Raw genomic sequence first — 25075 nt, 5'->3', positions numbered from 1 at the left:
TTGTTTGTTCAAAAAGTTTCACGATTTCAGTGCTATTATTATGACAGTTCTAAAATTAAACTACCAAATAGGTTATGTGCAACACAAGGAATAGTGTAGCTTTCAGTTCCAAGGATTACAGCTAGAACTACTGCTAAAAAATACAACAACAACTCTAAAAATCAAAAATACTAACAATATGTACACATTTCATGAAAGTAAAACATTCTGAATGCAAGGCATTTTTGTTTACACACTCACTAGCAAATAATTACACACTGTGTGTGTGTGTGTGTGTGTGTGTAAAAACTGCCTGTCAGCAGAATTACAACCATGCATCGCGCCTGTTGATCGAAACATCATGTGGAGTCTGTCATTTATTATCATTATCTGTATCTGTACCAAATAAGGAATTCATCATCAGAATTTTGATGTTATTTTCATAGTTTCCCATCTTACATGGGAGCTGACTTTAAAGTCAAGACACCAGTGATTAACATTCAAACAATGTACAATATATACATAATTATGTAACTGACATGTTCTTTAGTGTAAAAACTAAAGATTGTAGTTAGCTGGTGATCGAGTGTATGAGGCAGTTCACAACAAAAGGCCTCATTCCAAAATGTGAGGTTTTTCTAATAAACAACAAAGCCTTCAAAGTCTTCAGTCAAGTCCTGTATGTCACACTGACTGTAGGCCCTGGCAGATTTTTTTTTTTTTTAAAGTCCTGACATAACCACTTGGGAAAAAAATTGTAATTCTTCAAATACATTCCACAGTAAAGGACTGTGAACATTCCTCTTTGTCTCTCTCGTGGTCCTCTGATACTGACCAACACACACCACAAAACACACACACACACACACACACACACACACACACACACAAACTCTGATGTGGGTTAAAAATGTCTGTTTGTAATGGCTGGTATTTGTTTTAGAAAGTGAACCTGGTTGACAATTTAACAACAGCGTATTTTTTCCCCCCTGATCACTCTAAGTTGGCCAGTTTGATTGGTCAGTGTGGAAGAGCCTTTGGCCCTGTATCGATGCCCACACTCCAGCACCAACACAGAGATGGTTTCTGAGACAGGGCAGTCCTGTTCCACGTTGTCCAGTATTAGCACCGGGATGGTTCACAGGGTGACAGAGAGGCGGCAGGCCCTGTTCTGAGTGCATGTCTGAGGTTTGGGGGGCCATTCTGGGTCATCCTGGAGCTCCTGGGCCAGGTTCATGTAGCGTGCCTGAGGCGTTTTCCCCCTGAGACAGCACAGCCAGATCAAGAACGCACGACCCCATCGATCGTTCGCTGACTGGGGTCAGGGAAGTACAGGGCAGAATAATAACGGGTGAAAAAAAACAACACAAAAAACGAGACTTATTCAAATCACTTAAACACACATGCACTGTGTTTACATGCTTCATGTAAGTGAATTATGAACTGAGGAAATGTGATCTTACTAGGTTGCAAAATGCTCACTCATCTGATCTCACTCTCATTAGATGGCTATGTGGCAGCTTTAAAGCACAGCAGTTTTGACATCTACATAATACCTTAGGCCCACTGGCCCTGTTTACACCTTGCATTAAGATCCAATTTTGGTGATCTGATCACAAGTGGACAGCTCCAAAGTACAGGTGTAAACGAATCCAACGCGCATTGAGGTCGCATCGAGATCCGATCACTCAGACCACATTCGGAGGTGGTCTAGAAAGCATATGACCACATTCTTATAGCAGTGTAAACGCACAGAGTTACAAGCACTATTTCTAATTTAAAAAATAGTAAAAGTGAAATTCAGTGAAAGGGGTAACATGTTGGAAATGATTTACGTGTTTATTTGCATATAGAGCGGGGAAGTGAGATCCGATCTCAAGTGGTCATTCGAGACACGGATTCTAAAGCCAGGTGTAAACGGATGTACTTAGTGCCGTCCACTTGTGATCGGATCTCCAAAATCGGATCTTAATGCAAGGTGTAAACAGGGCCACTGAGCTTGTTATAGCTGACTGAATGTTAATAATCAAACAAAGACATGAATTTACTTTTTCCTCCATGCTGGTACAGGAAGACAATATTCAGATTCTTTGGTAAAAAAAAAAAAAAAAGGATCTGGTGTTGTGTGTTATGCTAGTGCACACGTGAGGATCATTGCTGAACAGAATCAGCCATCAGGGAACACACACCCTCCTGTCTACACACACACACACACACACACACACACATTGTCAAAAAGCTGAAACTTAGGGTCATTTAGAAAGGCATTACATGTTTACGAAGAAAAAGCAAAGATCCCCAGTCCATCTCAGAGAAAAGCCCAATGAGGCGGCCAATCAGAGTTCAGCATGCAAAGGGATTTACCAATAGGGAACTATAAAACTAATGACCAGTCAACAAAGGCACTGAAGAGTTGCTCAGTTACTTGAGGTTTCAGACGGCCTGTTTCCGTCTCAGTCTTTAAAACAAGTGCAATATTCTCTTACTGGCACCTACACTGGAGGCCTTGGTAAGGGGAAATATCACAGCACCCCTAAAACAGTTTTTCAAACAACGGAAACATAGTATCTCCTAGACATCATGGCTCACTGCTAGCATAGACAAATGCAGACATTACAACTTCTTCAGTGAATATCCTTGTTCACTGGTCACAGATTACAGCAAAGAGAGAGAGGAGGAATGGGATGATTATGGTGGATCAGAAAACGAAGACTGGAAATACAAACTGAGGAGGAAAAAAACCAAAAACACATTGGACTGCCAACCTGAGAGTGCTGGGCAGCAGACGCCACCCTGTGGCTTTCCATTTTGTCTTGGGTGAACACAAGTCTCCTTAAGACGATATCAAGGACCAGAGTCTACGGAACAGTGGAGTTTGCAGGAGGGAAACAAGATGGCTGCCCATCAGACGAAGCACAGTTGATTGTGTTACACACACACAGAGGTGGATAAAGGTTATTCAGAAAAAAAAATAAAAACATCAAAGATCACCAACTACATTTAATCAAGAGCACAGAACTCAGGTTGACACAGCTGAGTGATTTGGTTGAACTTGTAATCAGACGATCTGAGCATGCAAAAAATTTGCCAGATTTCATCAAATTAAACAGCTAGCAAATGTTAATCTGTGACAAAACGTAGAAGCCTGATGAACCACTGAGAGGTAGAGAAAAAATGTCACTTTTTAAAGCGTTTGACTTTTACCTCAATCAAAGTAGACACTACTGCATTCATGACAATCATAATGACCATAGCGCTCCTCCACTCATGGGGAACACACACAATCTGAAAGGAAAGCAGACAAATGTAATCAGCCCACCTTTGGGCTTGAGACACAGAACGTTAAACACATGTGACAGTGACATGTCCTGAAAGCTTTTAACTGACCTCTAAGAAGTTGTCAATGGCAGAGATAGGGTAGAGCATAATGAGGAAGAGGAAGATGTACAAACTGAGAGTAGACATCACAAATGGCCCTGCGGAAAAAGCAAGAAGTGCCACACGAATAAGATGGACTTTCATTCTTCTCCATTGGAGACAACCCCACATACTAATGCTTTGAGTAATTTCTGGTCTCTGCTCATTCTTTATGGTCTCTAGTCATTATCACAAGCCAGCTGTATGGGGTTCTCCTTCAGGGTCTTTGAGTATCGCATTACATTACATAGCATCCAATCACACCAGGTCTTAAAGTGAACACCGGGGAGACACATACAGTTCTTATAGGTAGGTTGTCTGAAGGGTTTCCCTTTGGAGAAGACGATGGCGACGATAAGATACTGGAAGGATGAGACGTAGAAGAGCGTGGTGTTTTCGTAGTTCTTGATGTTTTTGTGTTCGTGTGGATTTGTTACATTGGTGTCCATAGAGAATGCAGAACTTGATGAGTTACAGGCACTGATAGAGAGAAAGGGGGACAAAAAAACAAAAAAACCCCCACAAGATATCTTTTGGGTACATCTCTAAAATGTCACAAGCATGAGAAATTTAGTTAAACACAGACACAGGAGAAGTCCTGAAAAATGCACCATGGCTGAATTATCTGGACACAGGCTATCTTCTGCTTATCTGCAGACTCACAGTCTACAGCCAATGGTAAAGTCATTCATGTGTTACCCAGACCGCATGGAGGAGTAGTTCCATAAGTTTTACCAACAGGCATGTTCACCCAGCAGATTTCATGAATGTATCTGTGATCTGTGACACTCACTCAGACTGTGGAGTCCATATCTCATACCAGAGCTGGCTCTTGACCAAGAAGAAGGCCAGGGCCTGGAAGCCCAGGCAAACCAGGATCTGAGTGAGCACAGAGAAAAGCAGGGGCCCTGAGATCAGGCTGGACGGGGGTCGGTCTGGTACCAGCTCCTTCGTGGCAGGATTTAGACTCACTGCATATACACACACACGCACACACACATACACGCAAACACAAACACACATACAAAAAAAAAGATAAAAAAAGACACATACAAAAAATTACAAAGGCATGGTCATCTTTGTGTAATAACCATAGTATGGCAGAAGGAAAATTCGAGGGAAGAATGCTGAGAGACACACATGTAAAATAATGATGCTGTACTAATGCTAATTAGTGAAAGTGAAACAGTCGGACTCTTTGGCTTATAAGCTTATTCTGTTGGGCTTTGATGTGAACCATCCAAGTCCCTTGACTCTCTCTTTCCAGGGTTATTTTGCGCAAATAAAGAAAAAAAACCCTGATCTTTGATTAGTTGATCTTCTGAAAACACACATGATCAGCACTGAACTGACTGATGACAATCACAAAAAAGGAGGGCACTGTTATCATAGTTTGTTTGAAGAGGAAAAAGGGCACACTTTTGTCAAGTAAAATTTGTTCATCTTAGTGACTAACTGCTTTTTTCACCAGCCAGAGGTTATTTAATCAAAGCATGCTTTCTCTGCTAAGAGGACCATTCACATGTTCAGTTCTAAGAAAACTCTTGAATCAGAGAAAAGTATACGTTTCTTGGAATTTAACAACAACAAGCACAACAACAAAAAAGCCGCAACAGAGCAACTAATTCACAGGACACTGTCAGTGTTTTGGATCCCTATGGGACACTTTGAAAACGGAGAGGTGACGCAAGAACACGCCTGAGTCAGAACCCAAAGGTCACTTCCTGAAAACCACCCTTGGTTAGAAACGTTCTTTTGACCCTGACCTTCCTAACATAGTACACTACAGTTCACATGGTCACAAGGTCACTTGACCTCATTGGAGCATCACCAAGAGCATCAGTAACAGCTTAACGGAACCCTGCTAAGAATTCTCCAACACTTGTGCGTGACAGAGGAACACACAATGGAGGTGTCATTAAATGGAAACTAATTTCCTTTTAACTGGAATTTAGAGACAACTAAACAGGATGTGCCTATTTCCATGGCAATTTAAGAAAAGTAAGCTCAGTCATGCTGAAAAAAAAAAAAAAACGCGCTTTGCCCCTCACTTGTAAAGGCTATTATGAGAATGATGGCAACGTCAATGAAGAGGAACTGGAAGTCTCCCAGGTTGCTAAGGATCTGAAAGCACAAGAGAAAAAACACAGACAGGGGAGTCAGGACAGCATGGCGAGAAAACACATTCACATTTTGGAAAGCGTTCAAGAGAAGTCTTCTCACAAGGCAAAGACACTCAGTGTGCTCTTAATGAAGGCGACGTCCGTCTCCAACAGTTAAAATAATTACTCTTACTGTAAAGAAGGCTTAAAAACAAGTGAAGGAACAGTGCACTCACAGAGTAGAGGAGAGTGACGCTTATGTACTGAATGATGCTGTAGAGAGCCATGAACTTAAAGACACAGAATGAGGTGATGAGAGCTGCGCGGCCTTCTCTGCAAACGGAAAAAAAAGAAAACAAGCATCTCTTTTCACCCTGAAGGCCTGAGTGAACAGAACCAGTTCTGTAATGCTGTTATGCATGTTTGTTTTCTTGGTTTTCTGTATTCCTCTTTGGACAACGTGAAAAAAAAAGCAAAGTGAAAGACTAGATTACCAAGCAGTGCAACACTAGTTGAGCTAACCAACTGAACATATTTGAAAGTCCAACTCTCAGTTCTGCTACCTTGTGTGTCTTCTCACGTTAGCCACATAAGCTCTGATTCATACATCATATTGTTCATCTTGTTCACTGAAAGGGAAATTCACCCTTATTGTTTTATGGCCCCATGTGGACAATTATCCCACATGATTTTTACTTCATCTTTTATGATTTTTTTATCAGTACACCAACACTCACTGATGTGTTTTTGTTTCTTTTATGTTCAGTAAGTATACCGGCGATTGTCTTTATGTTCAGTAAGTATATCAACGACTGTCTTTATGTTCAGTAAGTATACCAGCGATTGTCTTTATATTCAGTAAGTATACCAGCGACTATCTTTATGTTCAGTAAGTATACGAGTCTTTATTTAATTTCTCAAAAGATCAAAGGTAAAAGTCGCTCCTGAGGAATGAATAAGAGCAAAATTATACCTGGTGCTGAAAACCCTACTCTAGTTGGAAATAGGACACTGCTTAAACCCTCCAAACCCAAATGTCATAGGGTTACAACAGAGCCTGTGTGGTCAAAGGGGGTGAATATTCCCTTTAAAATCAGCAGCATGGGACAGGATGAATCAGCCCATACCTGATTAGGCTTGGAACACAGGATATGTTGGAGGTTGTGGAGGTGAACGGGGAGGCGACAGAAGCTTCCAGTTCAGACAGAGAGATTCCACTGTGAGCTCTCTTCAGGGCCTGAGGAGGAGCAGGAAGAGTGAGAAGGTTGAGGAGGTCTAACAAGCTATTAGAGTTATTGACATTTATCATTAATATAGTTTTATTATTATTATTATTGGCTCATTATTATTGTTATTTCCTAATAGTTATTATTAATAATTAGAATATTAATTAGCTATTTCTATACGTCGTTATTTCCGAGGATCCCATACATTCTTGCCCACAGACACTCCCAGTGCCCAGTTATATCTGCAGTAAGCTGATTCAGACATGCTCATCCATTTTGTCTTACATCTCAAACCAAAGTATGACCATCACAGTCAAGGACTATACGCTTTGACCACAGCTGACAGTCACAGAAAAAAAAAAATCTTCCTGTAGCCATGGTAACCAAAATAACTGGTGACCAGGTTCTCCCCAGTAGTTTTATACACAACTGTATACTCAGCGAAAAATGATTTCCTTGATCATCTCCAGGGTCACATCTGTGCAAAAGCGCGTGCTTTTCAATACAGTGTTTCTTCACAAACTAAGGCACTTGTTCATTTTCCTCAATTTTTGCAGTTTACTATACATACTTACAAAAGAAATACTCGTCACATCAAACACTGACACTACAAAAATTAAAAATTCTGAAACTTACACCACAGTCATTGGCTCCATCACCACACATGCCAACAAAATAGCTGTAAACAAAAACAGGAAGCGACATTAGTGAACAAAAAGTTATTTCTGTCCATGAGTGGCAAATTCCAGAACAGTATGCTACATCTTCTGATCAGCGTGTAAAACATGCTGTACTCACTTGACGCTCTGCAAGATCTCTATCAGTGTATGTAAAACATAATTTACTCACACAACACTGCAAGATCTCTATCAGTGTATGTAAACCATAATTTACTCACACAACACTCTGCGAGATCCCTATCAGTGTATGTAAAACATAATTTACTCACACAACACTGCAAGATCTCTATCAGTGTATGTAAAACATAATTTACTCACACAACACTCTGCAAGATCTCTATCAGTGTATGTAAACCATAATTTACTCACACAACACTCTGCGAGATCTCCATCAGTGTATGTAAAACATAATTTACTCACACACCACTCTGCAACATCTCTATCAGTGTATGTAAAACATAATTTACTCACACAACACTCTGCAAGATCTCTATCAGTGTATGTAAAACATAATTTACTCACACCACTCTGCAAGATCTCTATCAGTGTATGTAAAACATAATTTACTCACACAACACTCTGCAACATCTCCATCAGTGTATGTAAAACATAATTTACTCACACAACACTCTGCAACATCTCCATCAGTGTATGTAAAACATAATTTACTCACACAACACTCTGCAAGATCTCTATCAGTCTATGTAAAACATAATTTACTCACAACACTCTGCAAGATCTCTATCAGTGTATGTAAAACATAATTTACTCACACAACACTCTGCAAGATCTCTATCAGTCTATGTAAAACATAATTTACTCACAACACTCTGCAAGATCTCTATCAGTGTATGTAAAACATAATTTACTCACACAACACTCTGCAAGATCTCTATCAGTGTATGTAAAACATGATTTACTCACACAACACTCTGCAAGATCTCCATCAGTGTATGTAAAACATAATTTACTCACACAACACTCTGCAAGATCTCTATCAGTCTATGTAAAACATAATTTACTCACAACACTCTGCAAGATCTCTATCAGTGTATGTAAAACATAATTTACTCACACAACACTCTGCGAGATCTCCATCAGTGTATGTAAAACATAATTTACTCACACAACACTCTGCGAGATCTCTGTCAGTGTATGTAAAACATAATTTACTCACACAACACTCTGCAAGATCTCCATCAGTGTATGTAAAACATAATTTACTCACACAACACTCTGCAACATCTCCATCAGTGTATGTAAAACATAATTTACTCACACAACACTCTGCAAGATCTCTATCAGTCTATGTAAAACATAATTTACTCACAACACTCTGCAAGATCTCTATCAGTGTATGTAAAACATAATTTACTCACACAACACTCTGCAACATCTCCATCAGTGTATGTAAAACATGATTTACTCACACAACACTCTGCAACATCTCCATCAGTGTATGTAAAACATAATTTACTCACACAACACTCTGCAAGATCTCTATCAGTGTATGTAAAACATAATTTACTCACACAACACTCTGCAAGATCTCTATCAGTGTATGTAAAACATAATTTACTCACACAACACTCTGCAAGATCTCTATCAGTCTATGTAAAACATAATTTACTCACTCAACACTCTGCAACATCTCTATCAGTGTATGTAAAACATAATTTACTCACACAACACTCTGCAAGATCTCTATCAGTCTATGTAAAACATAATTTACTCACAACACTCTGCAAGATCTCTATCAGTGTATGTAAAACATAATTTACTCACACAACACTCTGCGAGATCTCCATCAGTGTATGTAAAACATAATTTACTCACACAACACTCTGCGAGATCTCTGTCAGTGTATGTAAAACATAATTTACTCACACAACACTCTGCAAGATCTCTATCAGTGTATGTAAAACATGATTTACTCACACAACACTCTGCAAGATCTCCATCAGTGTATGTAAAACATGATTTACTCACTCAACACTCTGCAAGATCTCTATCAGCTGGGTCTTCTGGTCTGGAGCCATCCTGGCAAACACTGTTCCATGGAGAACCAGCTAGACCCCCAAAGCACAGACACCACTGGCTTTCAGTTCAATACCATACACAATGTCACTGATCATATACATCATTTATAACTGTTGAGTAAATCATTAGCAATTATAGTAGTTTACAACTTTGTTTACACGTTTCCAAATGACATTGCGATGTTTTAGAATACACTGTCCAATATAATTTGTATGACATTAGATAATGTTTGTAGCTGTTTAGTGTTCTAAACAATTTTTTTCTTTTTTTGGTGGTGGTGGGGGGTAATGATGTTGTTTGCTAAACACACAAATAATACCCAAATGTTTCCTGGTTCTCAAATTTAAAAAAATGGTTTATCACAACTCCAACATTCAAATTTTAGCATAAGTATAAATGATTTGTTAGTGCATTCATTAATTATCTGAAAATCATCTGCAGACTTTGCAGAGATTGCTGTCCCAAAATTTAAATCTGAAACCACTCACCATGTACACAGACACATTACTCAGTGTTTCTAAGCTACCTTATTGTAATTGTGGTTCATCTGTTTAAAAGGGCTGTGTTAATGTATTAGGAGTTTTTTGTTGATCATTTGAAAGGGTCTATGCAAAATTGCAAAAACAATCTATAAATATTTATTAAAGTTTATTTATTGAAGTTAGTAAGTTTTTTATTGCCCAGGAGATCAGAATCAGAATCGATTAATGTTTCTGTACAATGCCCATAAAGTTCATTGCAGGAACTCACAATATAAATTTTAGTGAATACTTTTTTTTTGGACAATATTAGTCAGGCTCCAAACTCCACTGATAGCTAATAGTCATCTTTATTTTAAACCACTCATTTATAAATGGTTTATGACTGATCCTAATAAACGTAACCGACACTTCACTTTCCTAAAAAAAGAGTCCTCTTTCTCTTGATGGAGGATAAAAACATAAGAAAAATCTTTACACTGGAAGACAGCTAGGATCCAGTTATGGCATGTTATAATCACCAAGTTTTTATATGGTCACAATCACCAACTCCAACAACCCTGATTCCCCTGTTATTATCTTCAAATGACCTCTGCACTCATGTCTAACATTTTCATTTAAAAATGCAGAGTTTTGCCATTGCTTTGGTGTAACTCACCTTTGGGACCAGGTCTGGAAAGTGTTCGATAACAGTGCTGAGAGATCGACCAGTCATGGCAAAATGGAACTTCTCCTTCTTTCTGGGCTGATCCTCACAGTTATGGTCATGTGACTCAATATCCACGACCTGCCAATGGGAACAGAGCATCTGTCACTGAAAATCAAAAACACCAGTGCACACTAGCACATGCCCACAGATACAAATGTGTTATCAAAATGACCTACGCAAGAAAGGCTGTCCAGACACAGGTATGTCAATAAAGTGAGTTTCTCCTCACAACAAAATGTAAATGAATTTCACTGGTCTATGTACCTGAAACCGGCTGTCCTTATTGGCCAGAGGGCGGGGACTGTCTGTGTAGTGCCAGTTAATCTTGGCAGTGTGGCCACTTTTAGGGGGGACAGCATCTGCTATGATGACTCTCTCATTGGAACCAATCATGCCACAGTCTCTGGCCACGGAGACAGCCGTCAGCATGTTGTCACCTGACAGGTTAAACATACATGATCGGACGATATCTTCTCAAACAGAATTCAGAAAAACATTCTTAACTGTGATTACCTTAGAGCAACCAATAATATCTAGCTTCGTCTTTTAGTTTCCCTTTTTATTCTGCAACAATTTCATTACTTGCGGGTGGGTTAACTTGACTGAATGAATCTGACTTAATTATCACGGCACCCAGGTGAATCTCTGTCCCATTAAAGAGTGAAAGTGTTGTCTAGCTGTATTTAGCAAAGTGACCCATTAATATCTTGCTATAAACCCTAGACCTTATGCCCAGATGGAATACTGGAATTAGTGGAGGGCTCTAGTGACTTACTTGCTTAAGTCACTGGTAAGTGGATCCTTGGATACCTGCCTGCCTACTTCATATAGCGAGGCATAGTCACATGACTTGTCCGTAGGGACAATACACCTCCATCAGTTGGCCACTAAGAGTAGTTACACTAAAACTTCAGTTTCAGCCTTAATTTGGTCACGTATACATTTTTACATTTGTTTCATTTGCTTTATCCCTACAAAGCAGTGGAAGAGATTCCTTGTCCTTTCTTTTTACTTTGGTATAATTATTTTGTATCGTTTCACTTAGATCTCACCTGAGCCCTCAAGTTGTCTTATTGTCCCTCTGAATGATAGAGAATGCCATAAACGTAAAAAAAAAAAAAACAGCCCGGCAGTCTCATGAAGTGGTAGGATGTCATGTCGTTGCTACAAGCCTAGTCAGAGTGTAACTGCTTTATCTCACCCAACATGTAAGGGTGCAGGTGTAAAACTACCTTTATCTGCAGTTAACCGGACTTACCTGTGACCATGACAGTGCGAATGTTAGCCTTCCTGAGGTCCTCCAGTATCCCAGGGGTCTCTGCCTTCAGTTTGTTCTGCATAATGACCAAGCCCAGGAACTCCATGTTGCTCTCGATATGATCTCTAACAGGTGAGAAGCAAACAGAATACTCTAGCATGAGGACCAGCCCCTACTGAGCATAATGTACAGAACTGATTACCTCAGATATGCAAGTGAACATCTGCTACCTGTCAAGGGTCTGTACTCTATGCCAGGTAAATTTTGATTCTAGCCGGCGGTAAGCTAAAGCAATGACACGGAACCCTTGGCTGGTGTAGTCCTCCAGAACTTGGGAGAAGTTTGTTGGAACTATGTCAAGAGAAGAAGAACAAAAACATTCTCTGCTGAGCACAGTCATCAATTCAACATGTTCATAAACTATACTAAGCTACGGTGTTTTTTTTATATTTCTTTCATTAAATTTTTCTATACATCTGATCAGAACATTAATGGTGAGAGTACCATCAGACCTGTTGCTTGTTTGCAGAGACTGGCCACAACCTCTGGCGCCCCCTTTAGGTAGGCTTCCATGTACTTCCCTCCCAGTTGCCTGGCAACCACACTCATCCTCTGCAAAGCTGAGGAGAATGGGAATTGACGAACGATCCCGATCTCATATGAGCACTAATGAAAAAAAATGAACACAGTAAAAATTAGCTGTGATTTTACAACATATTTTAACTCTAGATGACCATTCTGTGATTTTACAGTGCGCTGCTGTGCAGTGGTGTATTTAAATATATATTTAAATTACTGGAGATTTATAGTACACTGATATGAAACTTAAACAAAACTGTAAACACAATTATAACCAGAAGAATTAAAGACAACACCCATTTTTATTGATACAGATAATGCTGAAACAGACATTATTAGCTGCTAAGCTAACTGCTAACTTTGTCCTAGCTTTTGCTGCCCTGACTGCTTGTGTTTCCTTTTCTTGGTTGCCAGCTGATGGATGGCTGTTACGGCTCAAGTACATTGCAGGGATGTAGTCTGTCTGTGTTGACTACCCTGAGTTTCTGAAGTCAACACATTGACTTTGTTTCTCTTTGTGATGACTGGAAGTACATGTAGCATGATTGAGAGCGTAAACCTTTCCAAATAACATTGTCTCCTGTTCGCTCTGTCTAGAACCATTCCTAAACTGATTAGGCTACTGCAGTGGAAAATAGTTGCTAGTGGAAGTCGTTTCAAACTGTATTACGTTTTCAAGTGTGGAGCCTGCAGCCAGATATTTTACTGCTTTTAGTCCCCCCCCCCCCATATCTATGTTACTGAAAAGTGCTGCATAGGATACTGTAAGCTATACACTTTCTTGTGCAAGGTGTATATCAATTAACATCAAGTTTGCATACATGCAAACACAGAAATGGAAATAAACAGAATAGTCACGAATTGTAAATATTCACAGAAGCACTTACAGTTATTCTCTTTTACAGTTTCCTGCTTTCAACTATATTTAACACTTATTTTCCACCAAGTTAGAGTAATCTACAAGACTATGTGCTCTCAGTAAATTACTGAAAGATTTCTAGCTTTTTTGCTGTGTAGTAAGATATGGATGACAAACAGGAAAGACAGGTGTGAGACTGTCTTCATTGCAAATCAAAGTGGATTCATACTACTCACCGGTAGCTCATACAGTTCCTACAAAATGAATACAGAGAAGACATCTGTTAGTATGGGTTTAAAAGAGAACAGTTTTTTATGTGATATAGCCAGTGTGGGTTTGAGAGAGGACAGTTTTCTATATGATAAATGGTGTGGGTTTGAAAGAGAAGTTTTCTATGTGATAGTCAGTGGGGGTTTGAAAGAGAACAGTTATGTGATAGTGGGGGATTGAAAGAGAACAGTTTTCTGTGTGACAGTCAGTGTGGGGTTGAAGGAGAACAGTTATGTGATAGTGGGGGACTGAAAGAGAACAGTTTTCTATGTGATAGTCAGTGCGGGTTTGAAGGAGGACCGTTTTCTATGTGACAGCCAGTGTGTGTTTGAAAGAGAACAGTTTTCTATGTGATAGTCAGTGTGGGTTTGAAAGAGAACAGTTTTCTATGTGATAGTCAGTGTGGGTTTGAAAGAGAACAGTTATGTGATAGTCAGTGGGGGATTGAAAGAGAACAGTTTTCTATGTGATAGTGTGGGTTTGAAGGAGAACAGTTATGTGATAGTGGGGGATTGAAAGGGAACAGTTTTCTATGTGATAATCAGTGTGGGCTTGAAAGAGAACAGTTATGTGATAGTCAGTGGGGGATTGAATGAGAACAGTTTTCTATGTGATAGTCAGTGGGGGTTTAAAGGAGAACAGTTATGTGATAGTCAGTGGGGATTTGAAAGAGAACAGTTTTCTATGTGATAGTCAGTGCGGGTTTGAAGGAGGACCATTTTCTATGTGACAGCCAGTGTGTGTTTGAAAGAGAACAGTTTTCTATGTGATAGTCAGTGTGGGTTTGAAAGAGAACAGTTTTCTATGTGATAGTTACTACACAATATCCTTTGATGTCACAACAGAAATCAGTCCTCAACAACAGATGGCTGTGCACATGCATGAAGGTGAAAGAGTAAAGCTATGGTTATAAATGATCCACATCACTGTTTGGCTCCACTCATGTGAAAAGTTGGTTATTTTGAACATTGGACAAAAAATTGAGAAAAACGGTTAGACAGCCTTTGTGTCACAGGATCAGTTATTTTGGTAAAATCTCTCAGATCTTTTGTGGGAGAGCAGGTGTGTGTGAATGAACACTAGTATGACCATATCTGTATGGATGCGGTTGGGTTTACCATGCTCTGTTCTGGAGTTATGTTGACATCTGGCGCTGGCTGTTTGGGTGGCCGTACAACTGTAGGCATTATTGGGTTGTGGAGCGAGGTCTCCTCTTCTGTAGCCTCCTCAAGAATCTGAGCTCCAAACAAACAAACAAACACAGGAGAAAACTTCAGAAAGACTGCCAGCAAAATCCACATACCGCAAGAAAGTGGTATTCAGTCATTATCACAACACTGTAGAACTCATGTAGGACTATAAGCTTCATTTGAATACGTTTTTTTTCTTTTAGAATATGCTTTTAATGTCTCACCCAGCCCGTGGCTTGGAACATCTTAAGGTCCAGAGGGTCTCCAGAGAGCTGGCCGTCAATCTTAGTGAGAGAGTGACAAGTGGCCATGCACGCTACAAATGCAGACTGAACCAGTGCATCCTTATCAGGCTCCTGCTCTGGCAGACAAAAACTGCACAGAGAAAAAGGAACCATTAAGAAAAGTGAAACACATAGTAGAGAGGCTAGGAGAGAACATTAGAGAGACAAGCCACTCCAGACTCTGACCTGCTATTCTCAGCTCTCTGAATAGCCCACAGGTCCAAGCCGTCTTCAGTCAGTGTGCCTGTCTGTGAGGAACAACAGAAATGATAAACTCCTCCAAACAAAACGCACGCAGGTTAGTTAGACAGTACAGCAGAGAACAGTCAAGTGGATTACGAAATCAACCTTAAAGCAATCACGTAGATTAAAATATTCACCTCACAAAAGTCAAACAGGTTTTTAACTAAATCCTATCACAAGACATAACATCTATAATATAGTATTATATTACATCATATACTATACTATATCATTTACTATTATAATCCAGTAAATGAAACAAATAAATGAGGGGATATGATATTTACAAGATTTAAAATTTACAAGAATGCTCTAAGAGATTTAACTGAGGTCACAACAGACCAGATGTATCACCTTATTATAACATTAACTCTTATCCTTCTCAGGCATGCACTTCATATAAATAAACATGCCCATGCAAAAGAGCTGCTAGTAGCACCTTGTCAAAGCACACCAGGTTGAGCTGCCCACAGATGTTGATCCTCTGTGGACTGATGCAGAAAATTCCAGCACGTTTGAGGCGGCGCTGGGCGTAGACGATGCCAGCCGTCATGGCAGCGGGCAGGGCTGGTGGTACTGTGATGGTGATGATATCCAGAGACTCTATAATAATGGTTTTAGCTGGAACCTGTTAGGACAAGAGAGAGAGACACACACACACACACATACAAAATGAAAGGCCAGTATAAATACAAACACTGGCATATCACTCTAAGATAGAGCAAAACGGCTCAAAGGAGGCATTTGGAGTTACAGTGAATGGTTACACCACACTACAAAACACTGAGTGGTTACACCAAATTACCTCTTACAGATCTTTCATTGAAAATACACTGAATGTCATATCTATCTATTCTGTGCATTGCCTGGTGTCTTAGTACCTTGTTCAAGATGCTTAGGATGATGGTATACACGAAGCCAATACCAGCCACTCCAACCAGACACAGTAGGAACAGGTAGGCATCTCTGTACAGCTTAAAGTCTGTGGGTTTGGGGTAAAGAATAGAACGTACCAACTGCCCTTTCTCTGTACAGAACCCTGTGGACAACACAGAAATTCCTCAAAGCCCAACCAAGTTCTGAAAACACCAGAAATTCACAAGGCCCAAGACAAGACCATGAAGTTTTAGAACTCAGGAACTGATCAAGGATGACATGGACCAAGGAGAACTGATCCCAGATCAGCATCCTTACAGGCAGATGCCTGATACATATGGACAATAAAATACATGAATGTAATACATATCTGTAAGCATCTATATCACATACATTTTTTGTAGCATTTGCACTGTTTTGTTTTCTGGATGTTGCACTGGTGGAATTAGTGAATATTCTTTTCCTTATGCTGCAAGGTATAGTGACAAAGTTGAAACTTGATTTATCAGCATATCTGAAGTTCAGCTGCTACAGCCACTGGAAACAGGTATATAATTAAAATGGCGCTAAAATTAAAATGTGATTAAAGTTCTTTGGCATGTCCTGTAAAACAAGTTGTGAGTAATGACTGACCTGTTCGCACCACCAGTGCCTTAACCAGCTCTCCAGTGTAGAAACGTGTCTGGATAATGTCTGTCCCACAAAACAGTGTGTGTCTCTTGTGCTGCTCTGTGCTGTAGATGCTATGGCTTTCCGCACCGGCGCTGGGTAAACTGGTCTTAGTGACAGGCACACTCTCACCTGAAAACCATTTCACAGCAGACATTCAGTTTGTGCTTTAGCCTCTCAGGGATTATTATACCCTTACCTGCACACACATTCATAATCTGAACATGTACATGGAGGATGAATGTTAGCTCAGAGGCCAAAAACAAAGCATGACTATATATCTATCTGTTTCTTTATTTAATATGAATCAATATTTGTTAAATTAATATTTATCTGTCTAATTATCTGGCCTTGTTCCATCAGATACTATAATCAGTGCTGTCAGTATGAGGAGCTGTTTCCTCACCACTGCGTTACAGAATCAATGTATCACCATGGGGCTTTCAGAGCCAATCAGTACAATCTATGGTTTTTACCATTCCTCTCTGTACACATGGCATCCTGCTGTTGAAATATATGTAAAATGAAGTGTGTAACTGTGGATGGAGCATTTTGTTTAAACAGGCTCAGTCCTATTCTAATACCACATACACTGTACTGCTTTAAGCCTCATACTGCCATGGACAGGATGAATGTAACAGTCTTAATAAACGAAAGGTCAAAATGCTGAGCATACTAGATTAATCAATATGTTATTAGTAACTAAACATTTTCAGCTCATGATTTACTGCATTCATGTGATGTTCTATGATTTGACTGAGTTTCTGTACTGTGTGAATCAATACACATGAATAATTTTAACAGATTTTAAAAATTCTTTTCTATCAACTTTTTTTTTTTTTGGTGAACTTTTCCTCACCAGATGAGAATCAGTCTGTGTTTGTTCCCAGTTACTGAGTAACTATGAAAAGGCTTTTAGGTAATTCTAACTGACTTTGACTGTAGACTGACACAACCAGTCTCTGATCTAAAACACAAAGTGATGAAGTTGTGTAGGAGAAATCGCCACTTCATATGGTTTGTTACAGGGCTAAACCTTCTCCAAAAGACTCGTCACACACTTAAAATGATCACAATTAAATTTGATAATATTTGTGATATTTATTTTATAAATGATTTTCTAATACTTTTTAAAAATTCTTCAATCTGAATTTTTCAATCTGTAATTGGCACATAAAGCTGCAATGATATGCAATGATGATATCAGTTTGACATATCTGATCATTTCAGAAAAGGCTGATTAATTAAAATTAAAGTGTAAGAAATAAAATGTTGGATGAACCAAAACCACAACATTGTGACATACAACAAATCAGGGTTTCTCAGTTAACTGGACAGTACAAAGTTAAAGCTGTCTGACAGAAGCACTCCTTCCTCTTCTCCCATTGGATGGTTTTGATTTTTACTAACTGAGAGATCCTGTGTTATGTCACAATAAGACTCCGCCCACCTCCCAGTCTGTTATGGGAAGGTCTCTGATGGACTGGCTCACCCGTTAACATGCTTTCATTCACGATACACGTTCCGCTGACTAGCACCGCGTCACAGGGCATGACCATCCCATTGGCTGGAATAGCAATGATGTCACCAGGAACCAGGTCCGTAGACATGGCCTCAACGATCTCTGGGGCGGCAACAGAACAATACTCTCTACATCATCACTAACCTTTAGTTAATGCGAAGCAAAACAAGTTAGAATTTTATATATGCCTAAGCTCGTCAGGACGTGAAAAAATGAGGTGAACATTCAAAAACCTACGTTCAAAACCTTTATTTATTCATCCATCTATCTAATGTTAGAAATCACTTTTTAAATGACCATTTTAGAAAGCACCGGCAGCAAAGACCATGTTGCCATCGAAAGTGCAAAATATGCTAGAATTGTGAATGGTTCTACAACTAAGAGTGCAAATGAACTGGAACAAACTTTTCCTATCAAATCAGGCTGTGCAGACATGGGGAAGAGGGTAAAAATCACAGTTATACTAACATTGTCAGCTGACAACTCCTAATCTTACACACCAAAGTCTCTAAGTTACATAATACGGTTCTAGCAAACCAGCTCCATTCGCACTGAATCTTTATGGGTTAAACGAGGTAACAGTAAAACATTAAGCCCTGTTTTGAAGGCTACATTTAGGAAACTTTGATAACCGTGGAGTTTGCACACGTATACTGTACCTTTATCTCCCCTGCACACAGACACACGGACTACACTGTGGGCCGCCACCATGTCATGCAACATGACATATTGCTGAAATTCAAGACGCGACTCAAATCAGACAAACAAAATCCATGCCATGAATCAGACAAAAAAAACAAGCATTCCACAAATCAGACAAACCAAATCGATTCCATGAATCAGACAAGCATAATCCACCTGATACAGCAAAGATCTTCTATTGTTAACAATGATCGACTTCGACTGATAACATTCATCAGCGAAAAATTTTAACAGTGGAGATCATTACACAATGGCAGTGGTTTTGCAATCATTTCAGAACTTAATATGCATTGAGTATACTGGGTCTACTGGGTAAGAGGGGGTGCTGTACAGTTCACACTATGCTGTTGTCAACATAATTCAGCAATGAAAGGATTAACAAAATGGAATGCTCACTTTGAGCCATTTTTTGTTGAAAGCTAACACTGCACAAACATCTACCTAACTGAGTACGCTTCTAACCAGTTAAACTACAAAAATGTCCAATTTTGTCTATACTCACAGAAGAGGTGGGGGGACACGTACTCATTAGGGTATTATGGAGGACAGGCATTCATTCACTACCAGATGTAATGTGACCTTGAAGTGAAACACTCACCTTTTTAATGGTATACAGTGATGTAGCTATGGATATGACAGACATAAAGACAATAGCAGCAGCGTAGTAGTAATATTCTTCAGCACTCCAGAGGATGACACTGAAGAGCTGGAAAATGTAGAAGGGGTTCAAAACCTGTTGGACACACAGACACAAAAAAGAGTTCTCATATACTTTACATTCAATATTCACAGAGCACCAGCACACTGAGCGAAATCCACAGCCACTACATATTCAAATTCAACATATACCTGACAAAAAGACGAAAGGAAATATTATACCGTTTCAGAACGGCTCTGACATTTTTAGGATCCGTGGAGAAAGTCTGTTATGTGTGGTAGAGTGGCTTGAGAATTATATGATTAAATGTTAGAATGAATTTTGCGATTTTTTTTTTTATTTAGGTGAGTATGTTTTAACCATCTATATCGAAGGTAAACCATCCCACACATGTATGTGACAACTTATTACAGGTCCACGTGTATGTGTGTGTGTGTGTGTGTGTGTGTGTGTGTGTGTATGATGACATGACTGTTCTTACAGAGCTGTTCACTGACCCTGGGTTCACACCCACAACTTTTGGCCACACTCTTTTACTTAGACACTTTAACTGGGGTTCTGCTTCCTTTTCTGTCTTGAATAGACAGTGCTTCATTTATACTGTGTTACACAGAATGACTTCTCTTCACAGGACAACTCACCTCCTTTATAAGCAGTTTGAATAGTGAAGGCACTCTTACAGCAATTTCATTAACACCAAAGAACAGCCTCCTGTCAAGCGCAGAATGAAGAGGAAGATGTTCAGGTTTAAACAGAACTTTTAGTCAAACTAAGACTGGGTGTCCTGTGATGTAACATGAGGGACCAAAGGCTTAGTTTTGCTTTTAAGGTTTTCTTTGTGTGGTTGCCTCACATTTCTGAGTTTACAGTTTAAGAGCCCTTATTGACTGTTGCATACCTAACCAACATGAAGAAGGTGAGTTCGATTAGCATTTTACTAATTAGTGTTGATCAGTCGCGTGTGTGTATGTTTGTGTGTGTGTGTGTGTGTATGAGTCTGCATGTCTCTGTATTTTTGCGTATGTGTGTGTGTGTGTGTGTATTTACCTGTAGTCCTGCAGAGCTTTGCTGAGGCCTGAACAGTATTCTGAGTGGATGGAGTCACAGGTGACACACAGGTCCTCCACACCTCTAACACAACACAAAACACACACCACTGACCACAGCTGAACTTTAGTCCACTGCAACATGCTATACCATCACTGGGCATTACTCTCCATTGCTCTGCCTGAGTCTACATATTAACACACCCAGCCCTGATGTATGTACCACTTCAAAAACATTTTTCAACACATCAGCAGGTGTTAGGACTGAAGGAATATGTGATGATCCACAGTTTCTGCAAAAAAAACAAAGTTAAGGAATCCCGCGCACAAACAGACAATAGTAAAATTCACACAGTGTGTGGCTGTTTGTTTTGACTAACAGAGAAAACTTACTTGAGTGTGTCAAAATTCTGAAGAGTGTCATTCCAGAAGAACCTCAGACTCTGATGGGTAAAGTGACGGATCTGAAAAAGCACATGTCAGTGATGAAGAGACTGTGATCATCAAACCACATGAGCATGAACTACAGGCTTGAGTTTCCACTGCGGCCGTTCAGTTAGTCTAAAGCTCAGACAACTGTTGTGTGGCCTCAAACTAAAACATTTTTCATCATTCTAAACAACACTGCACATTGCATGCCCATTAAATTTAAAACAACCAAAAATTTTAGGACAAGAGCATTTACTTGTGTGTTAATGTCTGACAGAAACATTAATATAGTACTTGAGTAATTAAGTACTACATTAATCAAATTAATTTGACTGATTACTGGCTCAGGCTGAAGCTCTGACGTAGAAGCAACGTCTCCTGATGCTGAGGACTGAAGATCAACGGTGTCGAAGGGGTTCCTCCCCGAAGCCAGCATCACATGCACCTTGACACAAAACCATGTCCTAAACTCATCCTGACAACACAAATTCAAGGATGGCGATGAGACAGAGTAACAGCCTCTTTCTCTTAAAGATTTATTTTTTTATTCAGCAAAGTTACTCTAGTCTGAGTCAAAACCCATCATTGAACACCCATTACAATACATTACCCTCCCCCATAAACATTTAACCACAGTTTGGTTCAGTTTTCAGTACTGTTCATTCTGATTTTGCCAAAACATGAATTTGTGTCACATGATTAAAGTGACCATAACTATAAAGGTGTCCATACAAGGGTGTGTGTGTGTGTGTGTGTGTGTGTGTGTGTGCCGTACCGTGGTCCTGAGCAGCAGCGTTTGGGCATCTCTGAGAGAACAGCATGTAGAAGTGCTTTTCACCCTCCACTTAGGCAGCCAATAGAGTAACAGGAGCAGAAGACCCCCTGAGCACAGTGTCCCCAAACCCACCAGAACCAGCTTCCATCCGCAAGGCCTGTATCCCCACACCTCCTGCAGGAGTCCCACACAGCCACATGGATAGACTAAACACAGACTCTGTAAATGTTGCACAGCACCTGTGCTATGATCAAAAACCATATCTAAGAGTAAAAGGTTACTCTTCAACCGGGGCTAATGTGAAGATGGTGGTCACGTCTGAGATAATGGTTAATGTTTAAACGTGACTTTTCAGGTCACTCACCATCTCATCCTCCAAACCCCTGTTCACTACCTTCACTTCCTCCTTCTCCACCATGGCTGGAGGGCACGGGCGTGTCTGAAAGACAGGATGATACATAAAATATGCAGCCATCAAAACTAGCATGACACAATTTACCATTTTAATTTAACAGTACACCTACTGTGCTGCTTGAATTTTGAAGCTAAAGTCTGATTACTCCATGTCAAGCTCAAGTTTAGTAGTTCTCAGACAGCGAGTCTTTGTGTTATTATATAACTCATAAACATCAACAATTTAAAACAAACAAACAAAAAACAAGCAATAAAGTTATGAACAGAGACACCTTTCTTTCTATCTCACACATTAAGCATATACAGGACAGACAAAATCATGCAAGCATCTCACACACGTTAGCCATTAACATTAAAATTTATGTAAAATCCTTATAAGAGTGCTAGTAAATTCTATATTCCTTTAATGACCGTGGACTGACTGATAACACAAAAACAAAGTAGGACGGACAAAGTCACACAAGGGAACAATAAGTCCTTTAGTTTCTCTAAGTGATACATTTTCTGCAGAAAAACGAAAACTCAGGGTCTTAACACTCTTTCACATCATTAATTTCTGGAAACTCATTGTTTTCATCTAATAAAGACTGAGAATGTCAGACAAAGGGGGAAAAAATACCAAAACAACAAATAACAAAACCAAACCTAAATACTAAAACTAGGCTAACAACAAAACCCAGTTGTTCTGGTGGATTTAGTTACTGTTTGCCTATTTATTACCTCTTTACAGTAATTACTGCACAATAACACGTTTAAAAGCTCATGGCTTAGTCCGAGAGCTCAAACATCAACAATGAGAAGGAGTTAATTATCTACCTAATGACAGAACTAACTGTGTTGTTTCTTCAGACACTGCCTGAGTGCCCTGATTACCATTCCCCTGTGTAAGTCTGGGGAGAGACCAGGCCAAACACCTGCTCTCTGCTGGAAGAACATCCGGTTACCCATTCTCTTTAAATGTTCATTTTGTTTGTTGTTGTAATGTTAGTCAAATCCATATGCCTTCCATGTCTGATACTGACTTGAATCTAAGCGATCACACAATTCCCCTTTTCTAAAAACTTCTGTGCTTTTTCAGAAGTTCTGTTAATCTCCAGAACGACTCTTATGGACAAATGTGGCACTAATTAGTACAAAGCTTTCTGCATCAATTTCTAATTCTGCTCCCAGAGTCTCACTGTATCTTAATGAGCTGTATTAACTGCAGCTCAGAGGAGAGAAATGGGAACACAGGTTTGTGACTAATGGAATAAGACCCTCAAGTTTTTGTCAGCTCTCTGAAATGAAAAAGTTTGCATGAAGTCAAACTAGATTTCTTTTTCTTTCTTTTTATTTTACTGAACTTAAAGAAATCTTTATCGTATCCCTAAGAATATATGAAAGCAAAGAAATACATTTTTAAAAAGCAGTGAAAGTGTTACATTTTAGCTCTGGCTTAAAGATCTGAAAGAAGCACCTGAAGCAAGAGTGGTCATTTGACAAGGTGTGGAATAGCCCCTCTGACTTCTCTGAGCACTGATAAAAAGGTGGACTTGTAACTTTGCCTCTCTACACATTTTTTTCCATATGAGTCAGAAAACAAGTAAACCACAGTGACAAGGGTGTAATACAGTTCACATCAATTTCTCCCCAACCTGGAAATGTAGGTGATCTTCATACTGGGAAAGAGTGTTTACTCAAGGACCATTCTGGCTACAATATAGTACCACAAGGTGCTTAAATCGATTTTTCTTAAAAACGATTTCCAAGTCAAAGAAAGTTGAAATGATCAAATAAAATATCAGAATGAGAGTCATGTTTCTTACAAATTATCAACCCGTAATCCTGGTCTAGAAACATAATTTTAGGTCTTCAGCAGTCAACTGAATCTTTTCTTCTGGCAGACTATACTTCACCGCATAGATGCGCACCCGATTAGATATGTGATTAGTTTGCATGCAACCCTTTGCAATACTAGACCATATGAAACTTGATAAATACAACCTGTTTCGCAGTCTGTTTGCAGACTGCGCACCGACGGCTGTGGATCTCGAAATGCGCGCGCACAAATAAAGCGTGAGACTTTAAAGAAGCTGAAGTCCCCGCGACATGGACAAAAAAGTTGTTTTTTACTCACCAGAAACTTTGCAATCCCTGGATGATCTGATATTCATTTACAGACGAAATGCTGCATGAGAACACTTTTATTTTTCTCCTCAGAGATACTTCTTAGTTGCAGCTGCTGGTGACGTCGTGGTCCGCCACAGTGGTAGGCTTACATGTGAAGCGATGCCAGAGTGCTTTCATGTAGGGTACGCTGCACACAGCCTGGGACTAGCCAAGACAAGTTTCTCCATTGCAGAGGAAGTTAAGAACAGGATGTGAGGTCACAAAAGAACTGAAAGTCCAGTGAAATATCGGTCAGTTTGACCAACTCCACGTAAACGGAATAAAAACAATTTGACCATCTTGGACATGTTATCACTGCAGAAATGCAACCTCAGATGTTCAGAAATGTGTGAAACACAATGTTTTTCTGTTTGTATCGTCTTTAAGATATCTTCTCATACGCATCGTTTCTATGAGAAAAAACCAAATAGTAAAACAAAACAAAATCAAAAAAGGAATGGGGGAAAAATGTTAATTGCTGTTTCTTTGTTCAGATGTGTGTGAGTCTTTGGTGTTTGGTT

At 39.5% G+C, this 25075-nt stretch overlaps 1 protein-coding gene across 1 annotated transcript; it reads right to left on the bottom strand.

Annotated features, from left to right (window-relative positions):
* Window positions 1-860: 860 nt before the first annotated feature.
* LOC115811468 (probable cation-transporting ATPase 13A3) lies at window positions 861-24696 on the bottom strand. The gene is made up of 33 exons (XM_030773678.1): window positions 24523-24696; window positions 22357-22431; window positions 21993-22166; window positions 21558-21692; window positions 21182-21252; window positions 20790-20873; window positions 20384-20453; window positions 19683-19817; window positions 19042-19114; window positions 18353-18484; window positions 16825-16992; window positions 16197-16354; window positions 15755-15943; window positions 15259-15320; window positions 15013-15163; window positions 14717-14833; window positions 13565-13582; window positions 12403-12556; window positions 12121-12241; window positions 11891-12015; window positions 10897-11069; window positions 10582-10710; window positions 9394-9473; window positions 7361-7403; window positions 6626-6735; window positions 5735-5831; window positions 5448-5520; window positions 4190-4367; window positions 3695-3876; window positions 3367-3455; window positions 3184-3264; window positions 2745-2837; window positions 861-1294 (listed from the first exon to the last, which is right to left on the bottom strand). The coding sequence occupies exons 2-33, from the start codon at window positions 22408-22410 to the stop codon at window positions 1118-1120; spliced, it is 3696 nt and encodes a 1231-aa protein (XP_030629538.1). The 5' UTR covers window positions 22411-22431; window positions 24523-24696; the 3' UTR covers window positions 861-1117.
* Window positions 24697-25075: the final 379 nt, after the last annotated feature.

The sequence above is a fragment of the Chanos chanos genome, chromosome 5, assembly GCF_902362185.1.
Source record: "Chanos chanos chromosome 5, fChaCha1.1, whole genome shotgun sequence".
NCBI lineage: Eukaryota > Metazoa > Chordata > Actinopteri > Gonorynchiformes > Chanidae > Chanos > Chanos chanos.
This window is presented reverse-complemented; position numbering and strand designations above follow the sequence as displayed.